Source organism: Trachypithecus francoisi, unplaced genomic scaffold (genome assembly GCF_009764315.1).
Source record: "Trachypithecus francoisi isolate TF-2019V2 unplaced genomic scaffold, Tfra_2.0 Lachesis_group5, whole genome shotgun sequence".
NCBI lineage: Eukaryota > Metazoa > Chordata > Mammalia > Primates > Cercopithecidae > Trachypithecus > Trachypithecus francoisi.
In genome coordinates this window covers 128,440,397-128,463,186 of record NW_022681470.1, presented here as the reverse complement: position 1 = coordinate 128,463,186, position 22,790 = coordinate 128,440,397, and the positions used below count along the sequence as shown (strand labels likewise).

Below are 22,790 nucleotides of genomic sequence, written 5' to 3'. Positions count from 1 at the left end.
AGTTAAAGAGGCAAGCATACAATCTCACAGCTTGTCAGTTGGGACCCCTGTAGGCAGCAGAATCTGGGCAGGCTAAGGGTCTGCACTAATAAACAATTGTTTTCTTAAACCATTTTGCAGGGGACTAGTCTCAGATTTCATTACAACTAGGAAGGACTGCAAAGCAGGTAAACAGAAAACAACCTTTCATCGTTAGGAAAAAAATCGTCTGAAAGTCTTTCATAAAAGCAGCTCCTGATAAGGAGTTTGGGACTGGACAGTGAATCGCTGAATAAAATTAAATCTCGACATCTTGGGTCTTCTCCCCGCTGAAGGAAATTCTAACAGCAGGCCTCAGGATGAAGGTAGAGGAAACGTGCTTCAGTTAAGATTTTCTCCAGGGAAAAGAAATCGGCCCAGCAAGATGCACAGAGCACCGTCACAACCACGCACACCGAAGGTCGCTCACGACCCTTTCCTGTATAACAGACCCAGCCAGCCGACGACCAGAAGCACAGCGCTCATTATTGTGTTAGCCCCGGCGGCGGAAGGACTGAGCCTCACTGCAACGTTAAAGAGTCCTTCTTTGTTCAGCCCCAGCCGGGGACGCAGGACGCGGTGTTCCTCCGCGCTCGCCGCGCAGTCCCTGCCCCCCCGCGGCTTTGGAGAGCTGCCATTCGGCACCGGAGTTGCTCCGCGCTCCCAGAATGCACCGGCAGTCCGCGGGAAACCAAAATGGCGAGGGGCTGTATTGAAGTGGGCTGTGTTTGAGGCCGGTGTAAGAACGCTCATTCTACCCCCAAGCCTCGTCTCCAAAGACCTCGGTTTGTGCGTGCATATGTGCCGGGTACCCGGTGGGGCAGGTGCCCAGTAAGTGCTCGGACTCGCAGGGGAAGCGCCCACGGGGACGGATTGGTTGTTTTTTCCTGTATGAAGCGGTTGGCACCACTGAAGTGACCGAATGAGGTGAGAGACCTTGGCCTGGGAACAGACTCTTCCGGAGGAGATGGGGGTGGGGGAGAAGGAGGAAGAAAGGAAGCATGTATAAAAGGGAAAGATGGAGGACCAAGGTGGGGGTGGGGGCTCTTGTATGTGAGTGCCTTTGCATTTATGTGTATATTGAAAAAAATGGATGAAGAGAAGTAGTCAGTTGAGTGTTGGAGAAAATAGGGACTAAAGGAGCGAGTAGGTCGTTGGGGGAGACGTTGGAGGAAGATGAAACGTTGAGACGGGGAAGCTGTGTTTGGAGGGCAGGAAGGAACCTGGGGGCGGGAGACGATTGGAGGGGCAGGATGAACCTGGTGACGAGGGAGTGGGGAGCCGAGAGGAGGAGCCGTTGGGAAATGGGGGCTGAGGGAAATGTGGGGAGCAGAGTGGAGGGCTGCCTGGGACCTTAGCAGTGCGCAAAGGGAAGTAGCAGCTTGGAATCGGAGGGTGATGGAATTGGAGTAAAGGGGGTCGAGTGTAGGTGCTGGTAAGGATAAGGGGAACACACTGAAGTGGAGGTTGGAAGCACAGCCTGAAAGCTTAAAGGGAAGAGATGGGAGGGAAAGTGAGATGGGGGAGAGCTGGGTACCTTATATTTGGAACTCACCAAAAATCTGAAACCTTTCTTGTGTTTAATTAAACCTAACTCATACAATCTACATCTAGGATGTAGATTTGTATTGTATTCATTTTTACAACTGAGGTAATTACGGCTTAAGGAATTTTAACTAATTTGCCAAGATTTGTTAATATGTTTCGGTAGTGCCAGAACTCTAACTCTGACTGTGTTTTACAATCTGGTTTCCTTGGTTGCTTGAATTTTTCTTTGGAAGCAATAAGAGGGAACAGATGGATTTATCGGGGTGATCTGACGAACAGCAAGGGTTTGTGAACAATGGGAAAAGGCTTGTGGAATGTTACTCTATTCTTTAAAACATTTAACTTTGGTTAAAGATAGAGACCATGTAACACTAACTTAAATGTGAAAACCTAGCTAGGCCTGTGTGTAATACATAGGAAAGCACCATGTGAGGTCAGTACAGAGCTAGAAATATGTAAATAGTACCTGATTTAATTTGACTCCAGAACCTCCGGTGGTAATAGTAGTTACTTTCTCCTTCAGGTCGATTCCATGTGACCCTGCTGTATACCTAGCCTACAAGGTGGTTTCAATTTCCATGGTTTCGTTCTCTCTTGGGAATTCCTTTTTTTTTTTTGTCAGTAAATTTCAAAGATAGTTGAATGTAGAAGTAGTTAATGTGGATAAAGTGTAATTAAATTCATAATAACCTTTTTAAGGTTTGAAAGTGCTTTAAAGGGAGTTGTTTAGACTGATGGCTTTAAGTGCCCGATAGTTTAGTTATAACGAGAGGGAATACAAAATGACTGTTATTTTTTCAGATTCCTAAATATAAAAATGTATTTGAATTCACATTTTAAAATTAGTTCACCTGCAGTTTTTTAAAGTGCTAAAACTGTTCCAAGTATTTGAATTAAGAACGCACCTGCTTCCTGATACTACATTTATAATGTTAGTGGGTATTAACGGAAATGTGTGACTATCAGGATGAAATGCACACACAGTTTTAGAACTAGTTGTACAGAAATCATCTTGTTAAGCCTTTTTTCTAGATGACACAATTATATTTAATAGTTCTTTAAATTATCCCCGTTTCCTCAAAGCTCTGTTAGGAAAGACATTTTATTCTGTGTATTTTACTGTAGGTCATTAACTCTTTGATTTCATGGATTATAAATATTCCTTTTTGTGGGATCTTTTAAGGATAATTTGCTTTAATCATTTTTCAGCATAATCTTTACATCTGACTTGAGGAAACTGAGGAGTTGCGGTGACCAACATCTGTAGCTTGATGGTTCTGAAAGTAAAACTTAACTGCTGTTTTAGTTAGTCTACACTTTCATGAACGATCTTTGATGGCTAATATGTTTGTACTTTGTTTTCCCTGTTCTTCAGGAAAATTTGTTTATTGCTGTGAAATCCAGTATAACAATCCTAAATTGGGATGTAAAAGTTTCCCTGTGGATATTTCTTAGGTATTAGAGTGCTATCTAGTAGAAATTTCTCCAGTGATGGCAGTGTTCTATATCTGCCGTATCCAGTACAGTAGCCAGTAGCCACATGTGGGTATTGAACACTAGAAATGTTAACTAGTGAGACTAAGAACTGAATTTATAATTTAATTCGTTAAAACTAAAATTTAAATGGCCATATGTAGCAGTGCTATTGTAATGCACAGCACAGTATTAGCGGTTATTGCATCCATGTAGTGAGAAATTGTTACCTTCATTAACCATGGAAACCACAGGAATCCAAGGATGAGGAACTGCCATAGAACTGAGAAAGTTCAGATTCTTTTTGTACATTTAAGATGAAGTATTCATTTTTACCATATACCATGTCTTCTGTCGTATTTCTGTTTTCGTATAACATTGCAATAGAATAATGAAAGATAGTGACCTCTCTAGTCTTTTTAAAATACAAGATTCTGATTCCTGTGTCAAAAAACAACAAAAGATGGATATTAGGAATGTTTTGTTTAAAAAAATTACTTTGTTTTTACACTTAGGTAAAAAAAAACTTAAGGAATATTTCAAACATAATACAAAGTGAGCAGAATAGAATAATGAACTTTTATGTATCCATTCTTTTGTTTTTTTTTTTGTAAAAAGAGACAGGGTCTTCCTCTGTCACCCAGGCTGGAGTGAAGTGGTGCTATCATAACTCACTGCAGCCTCAAACTCCTGGGCCGAAGTGATCCTCCTGCCTTAGCCTGCCAAGTAGTTAGGACTACAGGTGCATACACCACACCTGGCTAATTTTTAAATTTTTAATTTTTTTTGTAGAGACGGGATCTTACCGTGTTGCCCAGGCGGGTCATGAACTTCTGGCCTCAAGCAATCCTCCCGCTGTGGCCTCCCAAAGTGTTGGGATTGAGCCACTGCGCCCAGGCCATTGTTTTTATTATTTTTTAAAGTTTTATTTTTAGGTAAAGTGTATATTGAAATGCACAAATCTTAACTGTACAGTTTTTAAATAAGTTTTATTGAGATATAATTTATATACTATAGTTATATGTACATAATTGACATGCAACCTTTGAAAGTGTACAGTTGAGTGGTTTTTTTAGTATACTCACATGTGCAACCATCACCACTACCTAATTTCAGAACATTTTCATCACCCCAAAAAGAAAATCTTAATCCATTAACAGTCACTCCCCTTCACCCCTCCCCTATCTTCTGGCAACCACTAATCTACTTTCTGTGTGTATAGATTTGCCTGTTCTGGACATTTCATATAAATGGAGTAGTACAATATGTGGCCTTTTATGTCTGGCTTCCTTCACTTAGCATAACTGTGTTAGTCCATTCTTGCACTGCTATGAAGAAATACCTGAGACTGGGTAATTTATAAAGAAAATAATTTTGACTGGCTTACGGTTCCACAGGCTATACAGGAAGCATGACTGGGGAGGCCTCAGGAAACTTCCCCTCGGAGTGGCCCTCTTGAAGTGGCCAGAGCAGGAGAATTAGATGGGGGCAGTGCCACACACTTTTAAACAACCAGAGAACTCAGTATCATGAGAACAGCAGGGGGGGAAATCTGTCTGCATGATCCAGTCATTTCCCACCAGGGCCTTCCTCCAATTGGGGATTACAGTTTGACAGGAGATTGGGCAGGAACACAAAATCCAAACTATATCGTTAATGTTTTCAAGGTACAGCCATGTTGTAGCATTTATAGTCACTTCATATATTTTTAGGGCCAAATGATATTTCATTATATGAATATACCTTTTTTGTTTGTCTCTCATCAGTTGATGGACATTTGGGTTGTTCCCACATTTTGACTTTTATAAGTAATGCTTCAGTGATCATTCATGTATAAGGTTTGGGTGAACATGTTTTCGTTTCTCTTGGGTACACATATCTAGGAGTGAAATTGCTGGGTCACATGATAACTCGGATTAATGTTTTGAGGAACTGCCAAACTGTTTTTCAAAGAGACTGCACCATTCTGCAATCTCACAAGCGATTATCTGGTGAGTGATTATCTCACCAGTTTATCCACATCCTCACTGATACTTGTTATAGTCTGTCTTTTGATTATAACCATTCTAGGGTTTGAATTGGTATTTCATTGTGGTTTTGATTTGCATTTCACTTATGGCTAATTATATTGAGGATCTTTCCATGTGCTTGTTGGCCATTTGTATACCTTTGGAGAACTGTCTATTTAAGTCTTTTACTCATTTAAAAAATGGGGCTGTCTTTTTTATTCTTGAGTTGTAAGAGTTTTTCATATATTTTGGATACAAGTCTTTTATCATATATGATTTGCAGACTTTTTTTTTCCCATCCTGTGGATTGTCTTTTCACTTTCTTGATGGTGTCCTTTTAAGCACAAATGTTTTTAATTTTGCTAAAGTTCAGTTTATTCCTTTTTTTTTTTTTTTTGGCTTATGCTTTTGATGCCATATCTAAAGAGCTTTATAGTTTTTGCTTTTACATTTAGGTCTGTCATCTATTTTGAGTTAATTTTTTATATATGGTGTGAGGTAGGGGTCCAACTTCAGTGTTTTGCATGTGGATACCAGTTTTCTAGTACCATTTGTTAAAAAAACTAATTCTTTCATCATTGACTTGTGTTTGACAATCTTGTCAAAAATAAATTAACCATACATGTAAAAGTTTGTTCCTGGATCACAGTTTTATTCCACTGATTTATGTGTTTGTACTTAGGACTGTACCATAACATTTTAATTACCATTACTTCATAGTAAGTTTTGAAATTGGGACGTGTGAGTCCTCAAGTTTTTTCTTTTTTAAAAACAATTTGGCTATTCTGGGTTTCTTTCACTTTTCCATGTAAATTTTAGGATTAATCTGTGAGTCTGTGCAAAAAACGCAGCTGGGATTTTGGTAGGTATTGTATTGAATCTATAGATTGATTTGGGAAGACTTGTCATTTTAATATTATTAACATCTATGAACATGGGATGCCTTTCCAGTTACATAGATCTTATTTAATTTCTTTCTCTGACATTATGTAGTTTTCATCGTACAATTCTTGAATTTCTTCTGTTAAATTATTCCTGAGCCAGGCATGGTAGTCCCAGCTACTCAGGAGGCTGAGGCAGGAGGATTGGGTAGGAGGATTGCTTGAGCCCAGGAGTTTGAGACTGCAGTGAACTATGAGAGCTGTGATGTGCCACTGCACTCCAGCCTGGGTGACAAAGCCAGGCCCTGTCTCTAAAAATGTAAGTATTAAAAGAAATACTTTGAACATATAGAAACAAAGTAAACCATTTTCCTTGATAAGATAAAGCATCACTTTCTCCTGTCTTCATTTAATTTAAAGTTCTTATTGGTACTTGAACCCCTCTATTGATTCTCATTTCTGAGGATTTTTTGATAGCAGTTAAAGAATTCTCCCATAATCAGGGAGATAGAAGGGTAGTTTGTGAAGCACTTATCCAGTACTAAAAATACTTTTAAAATTTCAAAGCATTGTCATTATAATATAGTTATGGATCCTAATGACATTACCTTTCTTTTTTCTTTTTTTCCTTTTTTTTTTTTTTCGAGATGGAGTCCAGGCAATGGTGCCATCTCAGATCACTGCAAACTCTGCCTCCTGGGTTCGTGCCATTGTCCTGCCTCAGTCTCCTGAGTAATTGGGACTACAGGTGCCTGACACCATGCCTGGCTAATTTTTTTGTATTTTTTAGTAGAGACGGGGTTTCACCATGTTGACCAGGATGGTCTTGATCTCCTGACCTCGTGATCTGCCTGCCTTGGCCTCCCAAAATGCTGGGATTATAGGGGTGAGCCACCACACCTGGCCTTTTTGTTTTTTTCTTCATTAAAAGAGACAGGGTCTCTCTCTTGCCCAGCCTGGAGTGCAGTGGCATGATCATAGCTCACTGTACCCTCACACTCCCAGGCTCAAGTGATCCTTTCACCTCAGCCTCCTGCGTAGCTAGGACTACAGGTGCCTGCCACCACACCTGGCTAATTTTTAAAATACTCTGTAGCAACGGGGTCTTGGTATGTTGCCTATGCTAGTCTTGGACTCCTGGCCTCAAACAATCCTCCTGCCTTGGCCTCCTTAGGTGCTGGGATTACAGGCATGAGTGACTGGGCCTAGCCAGGGCCAACTTTTAGCGTCCATAGGTTCTGTGGGTCATACTGCAAAACTTGAGTATCTGTGGATTTTGGTATCCTCAGGAGGTTCTCTGACCAGTGCCTTGTGGATACCAAGGGACAACTAAATAGCATATACATAAACCAGTAACATAGTCGTTTGTTATTAATATTGTGTATTGTACCTAATGAGTATATGCACAAGACTTTATGCTACTGGCAGTGCAGTAGGTTTGTTTTATACCAACGTCACTGCAAACACATTGTAAAGCATTGCATTACAGTGGTTACAAAGTCACTGAGTAATATAAATTTTTCAGCTTCATTATAATCTTATGGGACCACTGTTGCATATGTAATCTGTGTTTGACCAAAATGTTACTGTGTAGCACATGACTCTGCTTAGAAGGAAGGATCAGCTATGTAAATAATGAAGGAGGGGGCTGGGCTCATTGGCTTACACCTGTAATCCTAGCACTTTGAGAGGCTGAGGTGGGCAGATCGCTTGAGGCCAGGAGTTTGAGACCAGCTGGGCCAACATGGTGAAACCCTGTCTCTACTAAAAATACAAAAAAATTAGCCAGGTGTGGTGGCGCGTGTCTGTAATCCCAGCTCCTCAGGAGGCTGAGGTTCACTTGAACCCAGGAGGCGGAGGCTGCAGTGAGCCAAGATTGCACCATTGCACTCTAGCCTGGGTGACAGAGTGAGACTCTGTCTCAAAAAAAAAAAAAAAAAGATGAGGAAGAAGGGCAATTTTGGTAGTAGGTACAATATGTATGAATGCCTTGGGTGGGAAAGATCTTGGTTTGTGAATAATCGATAGACAGCCCCAGGTGAATCTTGAGATGCAAAGACATATTCCTATGGGAGAAGAAAACAAATATGTTGTGTTTGACTTGTAGCATTATCAGCCTAGTAATTATGTTAGTTTCCCAGTTCTGTTGGTGTTTGAAGAACCATTTATAAAGTCCTTTTGTATTTGTTTATATGAGACTCAAATACAGAGCTTTGAAAATGTATACTACAGTCAGCTGTCTTTGAACTTTTTCTTGTGTCAAAATTGGGCAGACAGCTACAGGTTGAATATCCCTATTTGAAATGCTTGGGACCAGAAGGGTTTTGGATTTTAGACTTTTTCAGATTTTGGAAATTTGCGTATACAAATGAGATGTCTTGGGGATGAGACCCAAGTTTAAACAGAAAATTAATTTATGTTTCATATACACGTTGTATGCTTAGTCTAAAGCTTATTTTTTCCTTGGGGACACTGAATAAACTGTGTTGTGCCACTTGTGTTTGACTACAACCCGTCATGAGGTCAGATGTGGAATTTTTCACATGGGGTCGATGCTTAGAAAGTTTCAGATTTTGGGCCGGGCGCGGTGGCTCAAGCCTGTAATCCCAGCACTTTGGGAGGCCGAGACGGGCGGATCACGAGGTCAGGAGATCGAGACCATCCTGGCTAACATGGTGAAACCCCGTCTCTACTAAAAAATACAAAAAACTAGCCCGGCGACATGGCGGGCGCCTGTAGTCCCAGCTGCTTGGGAGGCTGAGGCAGGAGAATGGCGTAAACCCAGGAGGCGGAGCTTGCAGTGAGCTGAGACCCGGCCACTGCACTCCAGCCTGGGCGGCAGAGCGAGACTCCGTCTCAAAAAAAAAAAAAAAAAAAAAAAAAAGAAAGTTTCAGATTTTGAAGCATTTCAGATTTTGCACTTTTAGAATAGGGACGCTCAACTTGTATTAGTATCTGAGGACACTTAACAACCAAGTTGAACCATCTGTGGAAATGCATCATTTCATCACTGGTAGATGACTTCAGTTAGACCTATAAAAAGGCCTTAATGGCAAAATATACTGTGGACAAGAGGCTGGATAATGGCAGTGAATGGCCTGATTTCACCATTTGCTAAGTCTGAAAATATTCTTGGCCTTCCCCACAGTATGTGACCTTGGTTTGTAATTGGGACCCAAAGTGACAAATATCTAGAATAACTTTGTCTCAGAAATAGTATCACTTAACTGGGGTTTACCATAGTAGAGCCAAGCATTACCTATCTTTCTTTACAACTTTAAGAAAGTAATTTTACTTCTGAGTTCCACATTTTTCATTTGTTAAACAGTAGTCTTCTCTTCCTATTTTATGGCATTATTGGGAGGAGAAAATTAGATATGAATGCTTTTGAGAAAGTTAAACGGTATAGTAAGATGAAGATATTTTCAAGCTCTTGTGATCCATGTACTCTACTACCTAACAAAGATCCAGTTCATACTTTCCTTTGTAGTAGTTGGAACTTTTAAAACTCTAGGGTACAGTTAGTGGCTTGCAGCAAGAGCCCCTCAGTGCTATTATTTCTTTCTCCTTGGTCTTAGGACCAGAGTCTGCAGGATTATAATGAAAACGCTGAACTTTCCAGTTCATCCTTGCCTGAATTGTTAGTGGAGGCTCATTTTGTGTAATGTAATCAACTTTATAAATTCTGGACTTGAGCATGAATGTATATACTTGTACTTAATTCACATTTTTCTGTGTTTTTTATGTGTATTATTGGCCTTGTTGGTTTTTTTTTTTTTTTTTTTTTGAGATGGAGTCTCAGTCTGTCGCCCAGGCTAGAGTGCAGTGGCGAGATCTGGGCTCACTGCAAGCTCCGCCTCCCAGGTTCACGCCATTCTCCTGCCTCAGCCTCCCGAGCAGCTGGGACTACAGGCGCCCGTCACCTCGCCCAGCTGATTTTTTTGTATTTTTTAGTAGAGACGGGGTTTCACTATATTAGCCAGGATGGTCTCGATTTCCTGACCTCGTGATCCGCCCATCTCGGCCTCCCAAAGTGCTGGGATTACAGGCTTGAGTCACCGCGCCCGGCCGGCCTTGTTGGTTTTGGTGTTTTAAGTCTGTAGTTAACCTTTCTTTGTTATTCATTGTATATGTGAGATAATATCAAGGATTCCTTTTGCACAAATAATTTAGATGGCTTTGGATATTGCTATGTAAAGATTTTACCGATTGTCATATTGGCTTTAAAAGAAATCAGATATATTTTTGAAATCTATTACTCTTTCTAAATGTTTGGTATTTGCCATTTTGAAAATACTTGATATATTTGACAGTGTCATTTACAGTTTTTTTTTTGAAATGGAATCTCACTTTCTTGCCCAGGTGGGAATGCAGTGGTGCGATCTCAGCTCACTGCAACCTCTGCCTCCTGGGTTCAAGCAGTTCTCATGTCTCAGCCACCCAAGTAGCTGGGATTACAGCTGTGTGCCAATGTGCCTGGCTAATTTTTGTGTTTTTTAGTAGAGATGGGGTTTCACCACATTGGCCAGGCTGGTATGGAACTCCTGACCTCAAACGATCTACCTGCCTTGGCCTACCAGTGTGGAGTGCTGGGATTACAGGGATGAGCCACCATGCCTGACCTCATTTACAATTTAAAAAAAAAACTTAAGATCTGTATTTTTTATCGTTTATAAAAGTATTTTTGTGATCACAGAAACACATGCTTTTGGTAGAAACACAAACATACAAAGGTGTTCTATAAAACTGACATTTTATCATATTTTTTAAGATATTTAAAAAATATTTTCTGTAATTTCATGAAGAGTACTAAAGCCACACTCACTGAAATTGTGAACACCTGTGTTCATTGTCTGACCTGTTAGGTGGTTAAGCTATTTTTAATTCTTGGGGGCTCAGGCTGAACTTGAGGTTGGGGAGGAGAATTTGCAATTTTCAAATGAGGTGAAATTAAGTACAATTTGTAAGAGCTTTTTTGGCTTTTTAATTCTAGATAAATACATAAATAAATTTGGGGCTCTGTGTAATAGAATATGTGCTTTTATAGGATAGTGATATTTGCTTGATAAATGGAGGATTTACTTACTCGTATGTGTATTGATAAATACACACTTTGATTAGTTTATTCAAGAGAGATTTTTAAGTCCCTACTTTATGCCATACCTTGAAAAGTTTTAGAGTTCCAGTGATGAGCAAAATGTTTATTTTCAATTGTAATTCAAAATGCATGTTCCACTTGTTTACATGGAGTTATTAGACTGTAAATTTCTAGAAATTGATTCTGCCTTAAGAAAAAAAAAGAGAGAGATGGAGCCTCTCGAGTGCAGTGGTGCAATCACAGCTCTCATAGTTCACTGTATCACTGTAGCTTTTGCACTCCTGGGCCCAGGCTATTGTCACACTTCAGCCTCCCAAGTAGTTGGGAGTACACGCTCTCACCACTATGCCTGGCTTAATTTTTTCATTGTTTTAGAGATTGTGTGTGTGTGTGGGGGGTCTTGTTATATTGCCCATGCTGGTCTTGAACTCCTAGCCTCAAGCGATATTCCTGTCTTAGCCTCCAAAGTATTAATAGCTTGATTGTACTTTTTTTTTTTTTTTATTATACTTTAAGTTCTAGGGTACATGTGCATGACGTTTATATCATGTATAACTCCCCAATGCAATCCCTCCCTCCTCCCCCCTCCCCATGATAGGCCCCAGTGTGTGATGTTCCCCTTCCCGAGTCCAAGTGATCTCATTGTTCAGTTCCCACCTATGAGTGAGAACATGCGGTGTTTGGTTTTCTGTTCTTGTGATAGTTTGCTAAGAATGATGGTTTCCAGCTGCATCCATGTCCCTACAAAGGATGCAAACTCATCCTTTTTATGGCTGCATAGTATTCCATGGTGTATATGTGCCACATTTTCTTAATCCAGTCTGTCACAGATGGACATTTGGGTTGATTCCAAGTCTTTGCTATTGTGAATAGTGCCGCAATAAACATACGTGTGCATGTGTCTTTGTAGTAGAGTAATTTATAATCCTTTGGGTATATACCCAGTAGTGGGATGGCTGGGTCATATGGTACATCTAGTTCTAGATCCTTGAGGAATCGCCATACTGTTTTCCATAATGGTTGAACTAGTTTACAATCCCACCAACAGTGTAAAAGTGTTCCTATTTCTCCACATCCTCTCCAACACCTGTTGTTTCCTGACTTCTTAATGATTGCCATTCTAACTGGTGTGAGATGGTATCTCATTGTAGTTTTGATTTGCATTTCTCTGATGGCGAGTGATGATGAGCATTTTTTCATGTGTCTGTTGGCTGTATGGATGTCTTCTTTTGAGAAATGTCTGTTCATATCCTTCCCCACTTTTTGATGGGGTTGTTGTTTTTTTCTTGTATATTGTTTGAGTTCTTTGTAGATTCTGGATATTAGCCCTTTGTCAGATGAGTAGGTTGCAAAAATTTTCTCCCATTCTGTAGGTTGCCTGTTCACTCTGATGGTAGTTTCTTTAGCTGTGCAAAAGCTCTTTAGTTTAATTAGATCCCATGTGTCAATTTTGCTTTTGCTGCCGTTGCTTTTGGTGTTTTAGACATGAAGTCCTTGCCCATGCCTATGTCCTGAATGGTACTACCTAGATTTTCTTCTAGGGTTTTTATGGTATTAGGTCTAACATTTAAGTCTCTAATCCATCTTGAATTAATTTTCGTATAAGGGGTAAGGAAAGGATCCAGTTTCAGCTTTCTACTTATGGCTAGCCAATTTTCCCAGCACCATTATTAAATAGGGAATCCTTTCCCCATTTCTTGTTTGTCTCAGGTTTGTCAAAGATCAGATGGCTGTAGATGTGTGGTATTATTTCTGAGGACTCTGTTCTGTTCCATTGGTCTATATCTCTGTTGTGGTACCAGTACCATGCTGTTTTGGTTACTGTAGCCTTGTAGTATAGTTTGAAGTCAGGTAGCGTGACGCCTCCAGCTTTGTCCTTTTGACTTAGGATTGTTGGCAATGCGGGCTCTTTTTTGGTTCCATATGAACTTTAAAGCAGTTTTTTCCAATTCTGTGAAGAAAGTCATTGGTAGCTTGATGGGGATGGCATTGAATCTATAAATCACCTTGGGCAGTATGGCCATTTTCACGATATTGATTCTTCCTATCCATGAGCATGTTATGTTCTTCCATTTGTTTGTGTCCTCTTTGATTTCACTGAGCAGTGGTTTGTAGTTCTCCTTGAAGAGGTCCTTACATCCCTTGTAAGCTGGATTCCTAGGTATTTTATTCTCTTTGAAGCAACTGTGAATGGAAGTTCATTCCTGATTTGGCTCTCTGCTTGTCTGTTACTGGTGTATAAGAATGCTTGTGATTTTTGCACATTAATTTTGTATCCTGAGACTTTGCTGAAGTTGCTTATCAGCTTAAGGAGATTTTGGGCTGAGACGATGGGGTTTTCTAAATATACAATCATGTCATCTGCAAACAGGGACAATTTGACTTCTTCTTTTCCTAACTGGATACCCTTGATTTCTTTCTCTTGCCTGATTGCCCTAGCCAGAACTTCCAACACTATGTTGAATAGGAGTGGTGAGAGAGGGCATCCCTGTCTTGTGCCAGTTTTCAAAGGGAATTTTTCCAGTTTTTGCCCATTCAGTATGATATTGGCTGTGGGTTTGTCATAAATAGCTCTTATTATTTTGAGGTACGTTCCATCAATACCAAATTTATTGAGCGTTTTTAGCATAAAGGGCTGTTGAATTTTGTCAAAAGCCTTTTCTGCATCTATTGAGATAATCATGTGGTCTTGTCTTTGGTTCTGTTTATATGCTGGATTACGTTTATTGATTTGCGAATGTTGAACCAGCCTTGCATCCCAGGGATGAAGCCCACTTGATCATGGTGGATAAGCTTTTTGATGTGCTGCTGAATCCGGTTTGCCAGTATTTTATTGAGGATTTTTGCATCGATGTTCATCAGGGATATTGGTCTAAAATTCTCTTTTTTTGTTGTGTCTCTGCCAGGCTTGGTATCAGGATGATGTTGGCCTCATAAAAAGAGTTAGGGAGGATTCCCTCTTTTTCTATTGATTGAAATAGTTTCAGAAGGAATGGTACCAGCTCCTCCTTGTACCTCTGGTAGAATTCAGCTGTGAATCCATCTGGTCCTGGACTTTTTTTGGTGGGTAGGCTATTAATTGTTGCCTCAATTTCAGAGCCTGCTATTGGTCTATTCAGGGATTCAACTTCTTCCTGGTTTAGTCTTGGGAGAGTGTAAGTGTCCAGGAAATTATCCATTTCTTCTAGATTTTCTAGTTGATTTGCGTAGAGGCATTTATAGTATTCTCTGATGGTTGTTTGTATTTCTGTGGGGTCGGTGGTGATATCCCCTTTATCATTTTTATTGCGTCTATTTGATTCTTCTCTCTTTTCTCTTATTAGTTAGCTAGCGGTCTGTCAATTTTGTTATCTTTTCAAAAAACCAACTCCTGGATTCATTGATTTTTTGGAGGGTTTTTTGTGTCTCTATCTCCTTCAGTTCTGCTCTGATCTTAGTTATTTCTTGCCTTCTGCTAGCTTTTGAATGTGTTTGCTCTTGCCTCTCTAGTTCTTTTAATTGTGATGTTAGAGTGTCAATTTTAGATCTCCTGCTTTCTCTTGTGGGCATTTAGTGCTATAAATTTCCCTCTACACACTGCTTTAAATGTGTCCCAGAGATTCTGGTATGTTGTATCTTTGTTCTCATTGGTTTCAAAGAACATCTTTATTTCTGCTTTCATTTCGTTATGTACCCAGTAGTCATTCAGGAGCAGGTTGTTCAGTTTCCATGTAGTTGAGCGGTTTGGATTGAGTTTCTTAGTCCTGAGTTCTAGTTTGATTGCACTGTGGTCTGAGAGACAGTTTGTTATAATTTCAGTTCTTGTACATTTGCTGAGGAGTGCTTTACTTCCAATTATGTGGTCAATTTTGGAATAAGTGCGATGTGGTGCTGAGAAGAATGTATATTCTGTTGATTTGGGGTGGAGAGTTCTATAGATGTCTATTAGGTCCGCTTGGTGCAGAGATGAGTTCAATTCCTGGATATCCTTGTTAACTTTCTGTCTCGTTGATCTGTCTAATGTTGACAGTGGAGTGTTGAAGTCTCCCATTATTATTGTATGGGAGTCTAAGTCTCTTTGTAGGTCTCTAAGGACTTGCTTTATGAATCTGGGTGCTCCTGTATTGGGTGCATATATATTAGGAGAGTTAGCTCTTCCTGTTGAATTGATCCCTTTACCATTATGTAATGGCCTTCTTTGTCTCTTTTGATCTTTGATGGCTTAAAGTCTGTTTTATCAGAGACTAGGATTGCAACCCCTGCTTTTTTTGTTCTCCATTTGCTTGGTAGATCTTCCTCCATCCCTTTATTTTGAGCCTATGTATGTCTCTGCATGTGAGATGGGTCTCCTGAATACAGCAGACTGATGGGTCTTGACTCTTTATCCAGTTTGCCAGTCTGTGTCTTTTAATTGGAGCATTTAGTCCATTGACATTTAAGGTTAATATTGTTATGTGTGAACTTGATCCTGTCATTATGATATTAACTGGTTATTTGCTCGTTAGTTGATGCAGTTCCTAGCCGATGGTCTTTTTATTTTGGCATGTTTTTGCAATGGCTGGTACCGGTTGTTCCTTTCCATGTTTAGGGCTTCCTTCAGGGTCTCTTGTAAGGCAGGCCTGGTGGTGACAAAATCTCTAAGCATTTGCTTATCTGTAAAGGATTTTATTTCTCCTTCACTGATGAAACTTAGTTTGGCTGGATATGAAATTCTCGGTTCAAAATTCTTTTCTTTAAGAACGTTGAATATTGGCCCCCACTCTTTGGCTTGTAGAGTTTCTGCCGAGAGGTCTGCTGTTATTCTGATGGGCTTCCTTTGTGGGTAACCGACCTTTCTCTCTGGCTGCCCTTAAGATTTTTTCCTTCATTTCAACTTTGGTGAATCTGGCAATTATGTGTCTTGGAGTTGCTCTTCTGGAGAGATCTTTGTGGCGTTCTCTGTATTTCCTGAATTTGAATGTTGGCTGCCCTACTAGGTTGGGGAAGTCTCCTGGATGATATCCTGAAGAGTGTTTTCCAACTTGGTTTCCATTTCCCCCTCACTTTCAGGCACCCCAATCAGACGTAGATTTGGTCTTTTTACATAATCCATACTTCTTGCAGGCTTTGTTCATTTCTTTTTCTTCTTTTTTCTTTTGGTTTTCTTTCTCGCTTCATTTCATTCATTTGATCCTCAATCGCTGATACTCTTTCTCCAGTTGATCGAGTCGGTTACCGAAGCTTGTGCATTTGTCACGTATTTCTCGTGTCATGGTTTTCATCTCTGTCATTTCGTTTTGATCTTCTCTGCATTAATTAGTCTAGCTGTCAATTCTTCCACTTTTTTTTCAAGATTTTTAGTTTCTTTGCGCTGGGTACGTAATTCCTCCTTTAGCTCTGAGAGGTTTGATGGACTGAAGCCTTCTTCTTCATCTCGTCAAAGTCATTCTCTGACCAGCTTTGATCCGTTGCTGGCGATGGGCTGCGCTCCTTTGCAGGGGGAGATGCGCTCTTATTTTTTGAATTTCCAGCTTTTCTGCCCTGCTTCTTCCCCATCTTTGTGGTTTTATCTGTCTCTGGACTTTGATGATGGTGACGTACTGATGGGGTTTTGGTATAGGTGTCTTCCTGTTTGATAGTTTTCCGTCTGACAGTCAGAAGGACTGTCTGTTGGTCTGTTAGAGATTGCTTGAGGTCCACTCCAGACCCTGTTTGCCTGGGTATCAGCAGCAGAGGTTGCAGAAGATAGAATATTGCTGAACAGCGAGTGTACCTGTCTGATTCTTTCTTTGGAAGTTTCCTCTCAGGGGTGACGCCACCCTGTGAGGTGTGGGGTATCAGACTGCCCCTAGTAGGGGATGTCTCCCAGCTAGGCTACTCAGGGGTCAGGGACCCACCTGAGCAGGCAGTCTGTCCGTTCTCAGATCTCAACCTCCGCGTTAGGAGATCCACGGCTCTCCCCAAAGCTGTCAGACAGAGTCGTTCTGGTCTGCAGCGGCCCCGCTCTTTCCCTAATGGACTGCAGCTGTGCGCTGTCCGCAGCGGTAGAGTCTACAGAGACAGGCAGGCTTCCTTGAGCTGCTGTGAGCTCCACCCAGTTCGAGCTTCCCAGCGGCTTTGTTTACCTACTTAAGCCTCAGCAATGGCGGGCGCCCCTCCCCCAGCCTCGCTGCTGCCTTGCGGATAGATCACCGCAGAGGGCTGTGTTAGCAGTGAGGGAGGCTCCGTGGGCGTGGGACCCTCCCGGCCAGGTGTGGGATATATTCTCCTGGTGTGCCTGTTTCCTTAAAGCGCAGTATTGGGGTGGGAGTTACCCGATTTTCCAGGTGTTGTGTGTCTCAGTTCCCCTGGCTAGGAAAAGGGATTTCCTTCCCCCTTGCGCTTCCAGGTGAGGCGATGCCTCGCCCTGCTTCAGCTCACGCTGGTCAGGCTGCAGCAGCTGACCCGCACCAATTGTCCGGCACTCCCTAGAGAGATGACCCCAGTACCTCAGTTGAAAATGCAGAAATCACCGGTCTTCTGTGTCACTCGCGCTGGGAGTTGGAGACTGGAGCTGTTCCTATTCGGCCATCTTGCTCCGACCCCCATTGTACTTTTTTTTTTCTTTTTGAAGATGGAGTCTCACTGTGTCACCCAGGCTGGAGTGCAGTGGCGCGATCTTGGCTTACTGCAACCTGCGCCTCCCGAGTTCAAGCGATTCTCCTGCCTTAGCCTCCAGAGTAGCTGGAATCACAGGTGTGCACCACCACGCCTGCGTAATTTTTTTTCTTTTTTTTTTTGAGATGGAGTTTTGCTCTGTCCCCCAGGCTGGAGTGCAATGGCACCATCTTGGCTCACTGCAAGCTCTGCCTCCCGGGTTCATGCCATTCTCTTGCCTCAGCCTCCCGAGCAGCTGGGACTACAGTCGCCCGCCACCACACCTGGCTAATTTTTTGTGTTTTTAGTAGAGACAGGGTTTCACCGTGTTAGCCAGAATGGTCTTCATCTCCTGACCTCGTGATCCTCCCACCTTGGCCTCCCAAAGTGCTGGGATTATAGGTGTGAGCCACCATACCTGGCCAATTTTTGTATTTTTAGTAGAGATGGGGGTTTCTCCATGCTGGCCAGGTGGGTCTTTAACTCCTGACCTCAGGTGATCTGCCCGCCTTGGCCTCCCAAAGTGTTGGGATTACATGCATGAGCCACCGTGGCTGGCCAATTTTTGTATTTTTAGTAGAGATGGGGATTTCTCTATGCTGGCCAGGCAGGTCTCGAACTCCTGACCTAAGGTGATCTGCCTGCCTTGGCCTCCCGAAGTGCTGGGCTTAGAGGCATGAGCCACCGCGCCTGACTGATTGTACTTTTAATATATCTTTTACACAGAAGATTCAGGTTTAATCATCAGTTTATGAAAGTAAGAGAGTAGGATTGTTGGAATGTGAATATTCTTGGTTACGTTATTTTTCCTAGTTTTAACAACTTCTCCATTTTTGTAACCAGTAGGTTGTATGAATGTTCAAACTTCTTTTGCCCCTAAAACTTTTTTGACCTTTTTGAGGAGCTGAACTTTTAAAATAAGCTAAACTCAGCCTGTTAGTCCTCACTTCTAAACCCCATGCAGTCTGGCATTTGAAGTCAGTGCTCATATGTGACATTTGAATTGTTATATTCAATAAACAGTTTTTATTACTCATTTTACTTAACCTGTCTGGTACATCTGGTATACTACTACTTAGTTGTATTTTCTCATTTTTTTGGTAATATTTTACTCTCTCGGTTATCTTTATATTTCTCTGGTGACTTCTTTTCCTTGGGATTCTTTTATAAAAAAGCATTTTTAATTTTGTATTTAAAACATTTTTAAAACTTGGCACTACAAGATCTTGCATGTTACGCAGACTAGTTCTCAAACTTCTGCCCTCAAGCAGTCCTCCCACTTCAGCGTCCCAAAGTGCTGGGATTATAGGCAACAGCCACTGTGCTTAGCCCCTCTGGAGTTGTTTGTCCATCATTCAAATAAGAGTTTTCCAGAGATTCCTGTACTTACCTTTCATGAACCATTAACTCTTTGGTGGGGTGGAGATAGTGTACTGACAAGATTGCCAACGTTTCATTTTAGAAAGTAAGAATGTTTTAACCTGTAATCCCAGCACTTTGGGAGGCCGAGATGAGCGGATCACGAGGTCGGGAGATCGAGACCATCCTGGCTAACATGGTGAAATCCTGTCTCTACTAAAAAATACAAAAAACTAGTCGGGCGAGGTGGCGGGCGCCTGTAGTCCCACCTACTTGGGAGGCTGAGGCAGGAGAATGGCGTGAACCCAGGAGGCGGAGCTTGCAGTGAGCTGAGATCTGGCCACTGCACTCTAGCCTGGGCGACAGAGCGAGACTCCGTCTCAAAAAGAAGAGAAAAACAAAAAAAAATGTTTTAAACTGTGACCACCATTACTGCATAAAAGATACTTACATTTGAGAATATAAGAAGGATATGCCCTCAAAATACAGGGTGGTCTTTTAAGTCAACTAACTTAAATACTGAATACATTGTTCTTGCTTTTCTTACTTTGCTGTAGATCAGTACTGGTTTATGGACTTGAGTTGAGAACCACTGTTTTAGACAGTTGTTTCTTGAGCTGTTTTAAGGAAAGGGAGTGTGGAGTTTCTGTTGTCTCATGTCAGAGAAAACTATAAAGTATTTCTTAACATATTAAAATCTCCAAGAAGTCCTTTTGTGAAAAGCCCCACGGTTTACCTGGTTACTGGGATGTTTTTTCTTCTACTTTTTCTTTGATAATTTTTCCCCACCTTTTTTCTGTTTTCATACATTGGATGTCTTAGATTGAGCCTCTGGTTGTCTTAATCTGTTTTCTCTTATTACCTATCGTTGGTTTTTCTTCTCTTGAAATTTTTACTTTGGCTATAATTCTATTTCTCAGAGGTCATTATTTCATGGATGCAATATTTTCTCAGATCTCTGAGGATATTAATTGGTTATTGAAACAGTTTTTTCACATGCCAACTATTAATGTTCTTTAGAACTAGTATTTCAGAGAATATCCTTTTGAAGCACTGCCATGGATGTTTATGTTACCAAGGGTTTGTCTTCACTGCTTTTATCATTTTCTGTCTTTTAAAAAGTAAATTTGGAATATTTAATGGCAAGCTACTTGCTAAGAGTTTAAAACATCAGATAATTTTGAAATTAAAAGGCTTTTTACCAAAACAATGTAGTTTCTTGTCTTTTTCCTCCACCCCTTCCCACTCCTAGCAGCAATAACTTTTAACTGTTAGCTAATTCTTTATATCTCTAAATAAAGTCGCACTGCATTTAGATTCATCAATTTTATATATTTTTTATAATGTTAGATGAGAATGAATGAGGAGAGGAGTAAGGGGGTAAGCTTTCTCTATAAATATATTCTCTATAACATGTTAGATGAAACATAATGTTATAGAGAAAACTTTCTCTATAAACTGTTAGATGAGAAAGAAATTCATTGCTCCTCTGCTCACTCTTTCAATATAGTTATATAAAACATTTTAAACTGTTTTCGTTTGTGAGTATATAAAAATTGTTTACATATGAAGAACCACATAGAATATGGTACCACAAAGTAGTGGTGAGGGTTAGTTAATGCTTGTAAAGAATTTAGACGTCAGGTATGGTGGCTCACACCTGTAATCCCAGCACTTAGGGAGGCCAAGGCGGGCAAATCATGAGGTCAGGAGATCGAGATCATCCTGGCTTACATGGTGAAACCCCGTCTCTACCAAAAATACAAAAAATTAGCCGGGCGTGGTGGCACACACCTGTAATCCCAGCTACCCGGGAGACTGAGGCAGGAGAATTCCTTGAACCTGGGAAGCAGAGGTTGCAGTGAGCCAGCATCACGCCACTGCACTCCAGTCTGGAGCCAACATCATGCCACTGCACTCCAGTCTGGGTGACAGAGCGAGACTCTGTCTCAAAAAAAAAAAAGAATTTAGAATAGTATCAAACACTTGTTAGCTGTTATTTCTAGATTTAAATTTTTTTCTTATACAACTATGTTTAAAAATTGCCTCATTAAAAAACAAAGTTTGCCTAGTTTTCTTTGAATGTTAAAATCTTCATCTATCTTCAGTTGTTCCACAAAATGTCTCACAGTGCACTTTTCCACAATGTCAATCTGTTATATAATTTATCAGTGCCATTTATTTTTCTTAGAGATACCCTCCTGGAGCTCTTCTGGAGTTCTGCTCTAGTTTGGACTGGTTCTCTAGGCCTGCTGCATGGAAGTTGTTGGGGCTTTCCTTTACCATCATCCTGGGAATTCCTTTCTCTTCTCTTCTATGTGATATACCTTGCATTCCATGCCTGCCTTTTGTTTGGTTTACTCCCTCTGTTTAGCTTTATTAAGCTCAAATGAAGTGTGCTTGGGGGATAAATCTTTAAAGACTATATGGCTGAAAATGTTCTAATTTTCACTCACACACACACTCTCTCTCTTTTTTTAAAAATGCATTTTAGAGATAGGGTCTCTCTGTGTTGCCCAGGGTGGAGTGTAGTGGCTATTCACAGTCATGATCATAGTACACTACAGCCCTGAACTAGGCTCAAGTGATCCTCCTGCCTCAGCCTCTGGAGTAGCTGGGACTACGGGAGTGTGCCACTGTTGCCCAGCTTTACTTACTCTTTTTAGTCCCTTGATCGATAATTTGCTGGTTATAAAGTTGATTTTCACCCAGAATTTATTTTTCACTCAGATTTTTAAGTGAATACTTCACTGTCTTCTGACTTGTAATATTGCTATAATGATTATTATTCTCAGTCCCTTGTTATTTGCCCTTTTATCTCTTTCTCAGTGTAGTATCTTTATCCTTGTTTTTCTTGGAACAGGTCTTTTTTATTCCGTTTGCTGGACACTTGTGGCCTTTTCAATCTAGTTACTTCCGTCTTTCAGTACTGGGATGTTTTCTTCTAGTTTGATAATTTTTTCTCCACTGTTTTTCTGTTTTCACGTGTGGATATTTCTGCTTGATCCTCTGATTTTCTCAATCTGTTTTCTCTTATTTTCTGTCTTTGTTATATAAGGTGAAAACTTTTGTAATCACCCCAGGGTCAAAAATAGAACATTGCCAGCTAACGCAGAAACCCACATTGCAACCCTTTCATCTCCCAGATAATCTCCATCCTGACTTTTATGGTGATTATTTTTTCTTTGTAGTCTTATTATTCAGATGTGCATTTTGAGGATTATAGTTTATTTTGCTAGTTTTAAAATACATGTTTTAAGATTTTTTTCAATTACAGGTTCTATCTTAGATCTTGCCTCTTTTTTTCTGTGCAGTTTATTTGTGGGAGAAACCAGGTCATTTGTCATGTACATTTCCTAACCTGTATTTTGCTGTTGCATCCCCATTGTGTAGTTGAACATGTTTCTCTGCATTTACTGTAAATTGATGTCTAGATCTAGAGGCTTACCAGGTTCAGGTTTGCCTTTTTGGGGGGAGGGGTGGACAAGACTATTTCACATGTGCTGTGTGTTGTCCTGTCAGAAAGCATGTAATGTTTCTCTTGCTGTGCTCTTAGCAGTTACTCATACTCAGTGCATAGACCTGTTTATTCATTAGATGTTGCAAAATGGTGATTGATTGATTGATTTTTTTGAGATGGAGTCTTGCTCTGTCGCCCAGGCTGGAGTGCAGTGGCCGGACCTCAGCTCACTGCAAGCTCCGCCTCCCAGGTTTAAGCCATTCTCCTGCCTCAGCCTCCCGAGTAGCTGGGACTACAGGAGCCCGCCACCTCGCCCAGCTAATTTTTTTGTATCTTTTAGTAGAGACGGG

At 40.8% G+C, this 22,790-nt stretch overlaps 1 protein-coding gene across 5 annotated transcripts in view; it reads left to right on the top strand.

Annotated features, from left to right (window-relative positions):
• The first annotated feature begins 653 nt into the window (after positions 1-653).
• Positions 654-22,790, top strand: part of MTF2 (metal response element binding transcription factor 2) — a 66,666-nt gene continuing 44,529 nt past the window's right edge. For 4 of the 5 annotated variants that reach the window (XM_033196660.1, XM_033196659.1, XM_033196657.1 and 1 more), the window contains exon 1: positions 654-945. Coding sequence is in view for 2 of the 5 variants with exons in the window: in XM_033196657.1 (XP_033052548.1) it covers positions 941-945 (5 nt within the window). In the remaining 3 variants the exon portion in view is untranslated. The remainder of the gene's footprint in view (positions 946-22,790) is intronic. The other variant, XM_033196658.1, reaches the window with a different exon arrangement.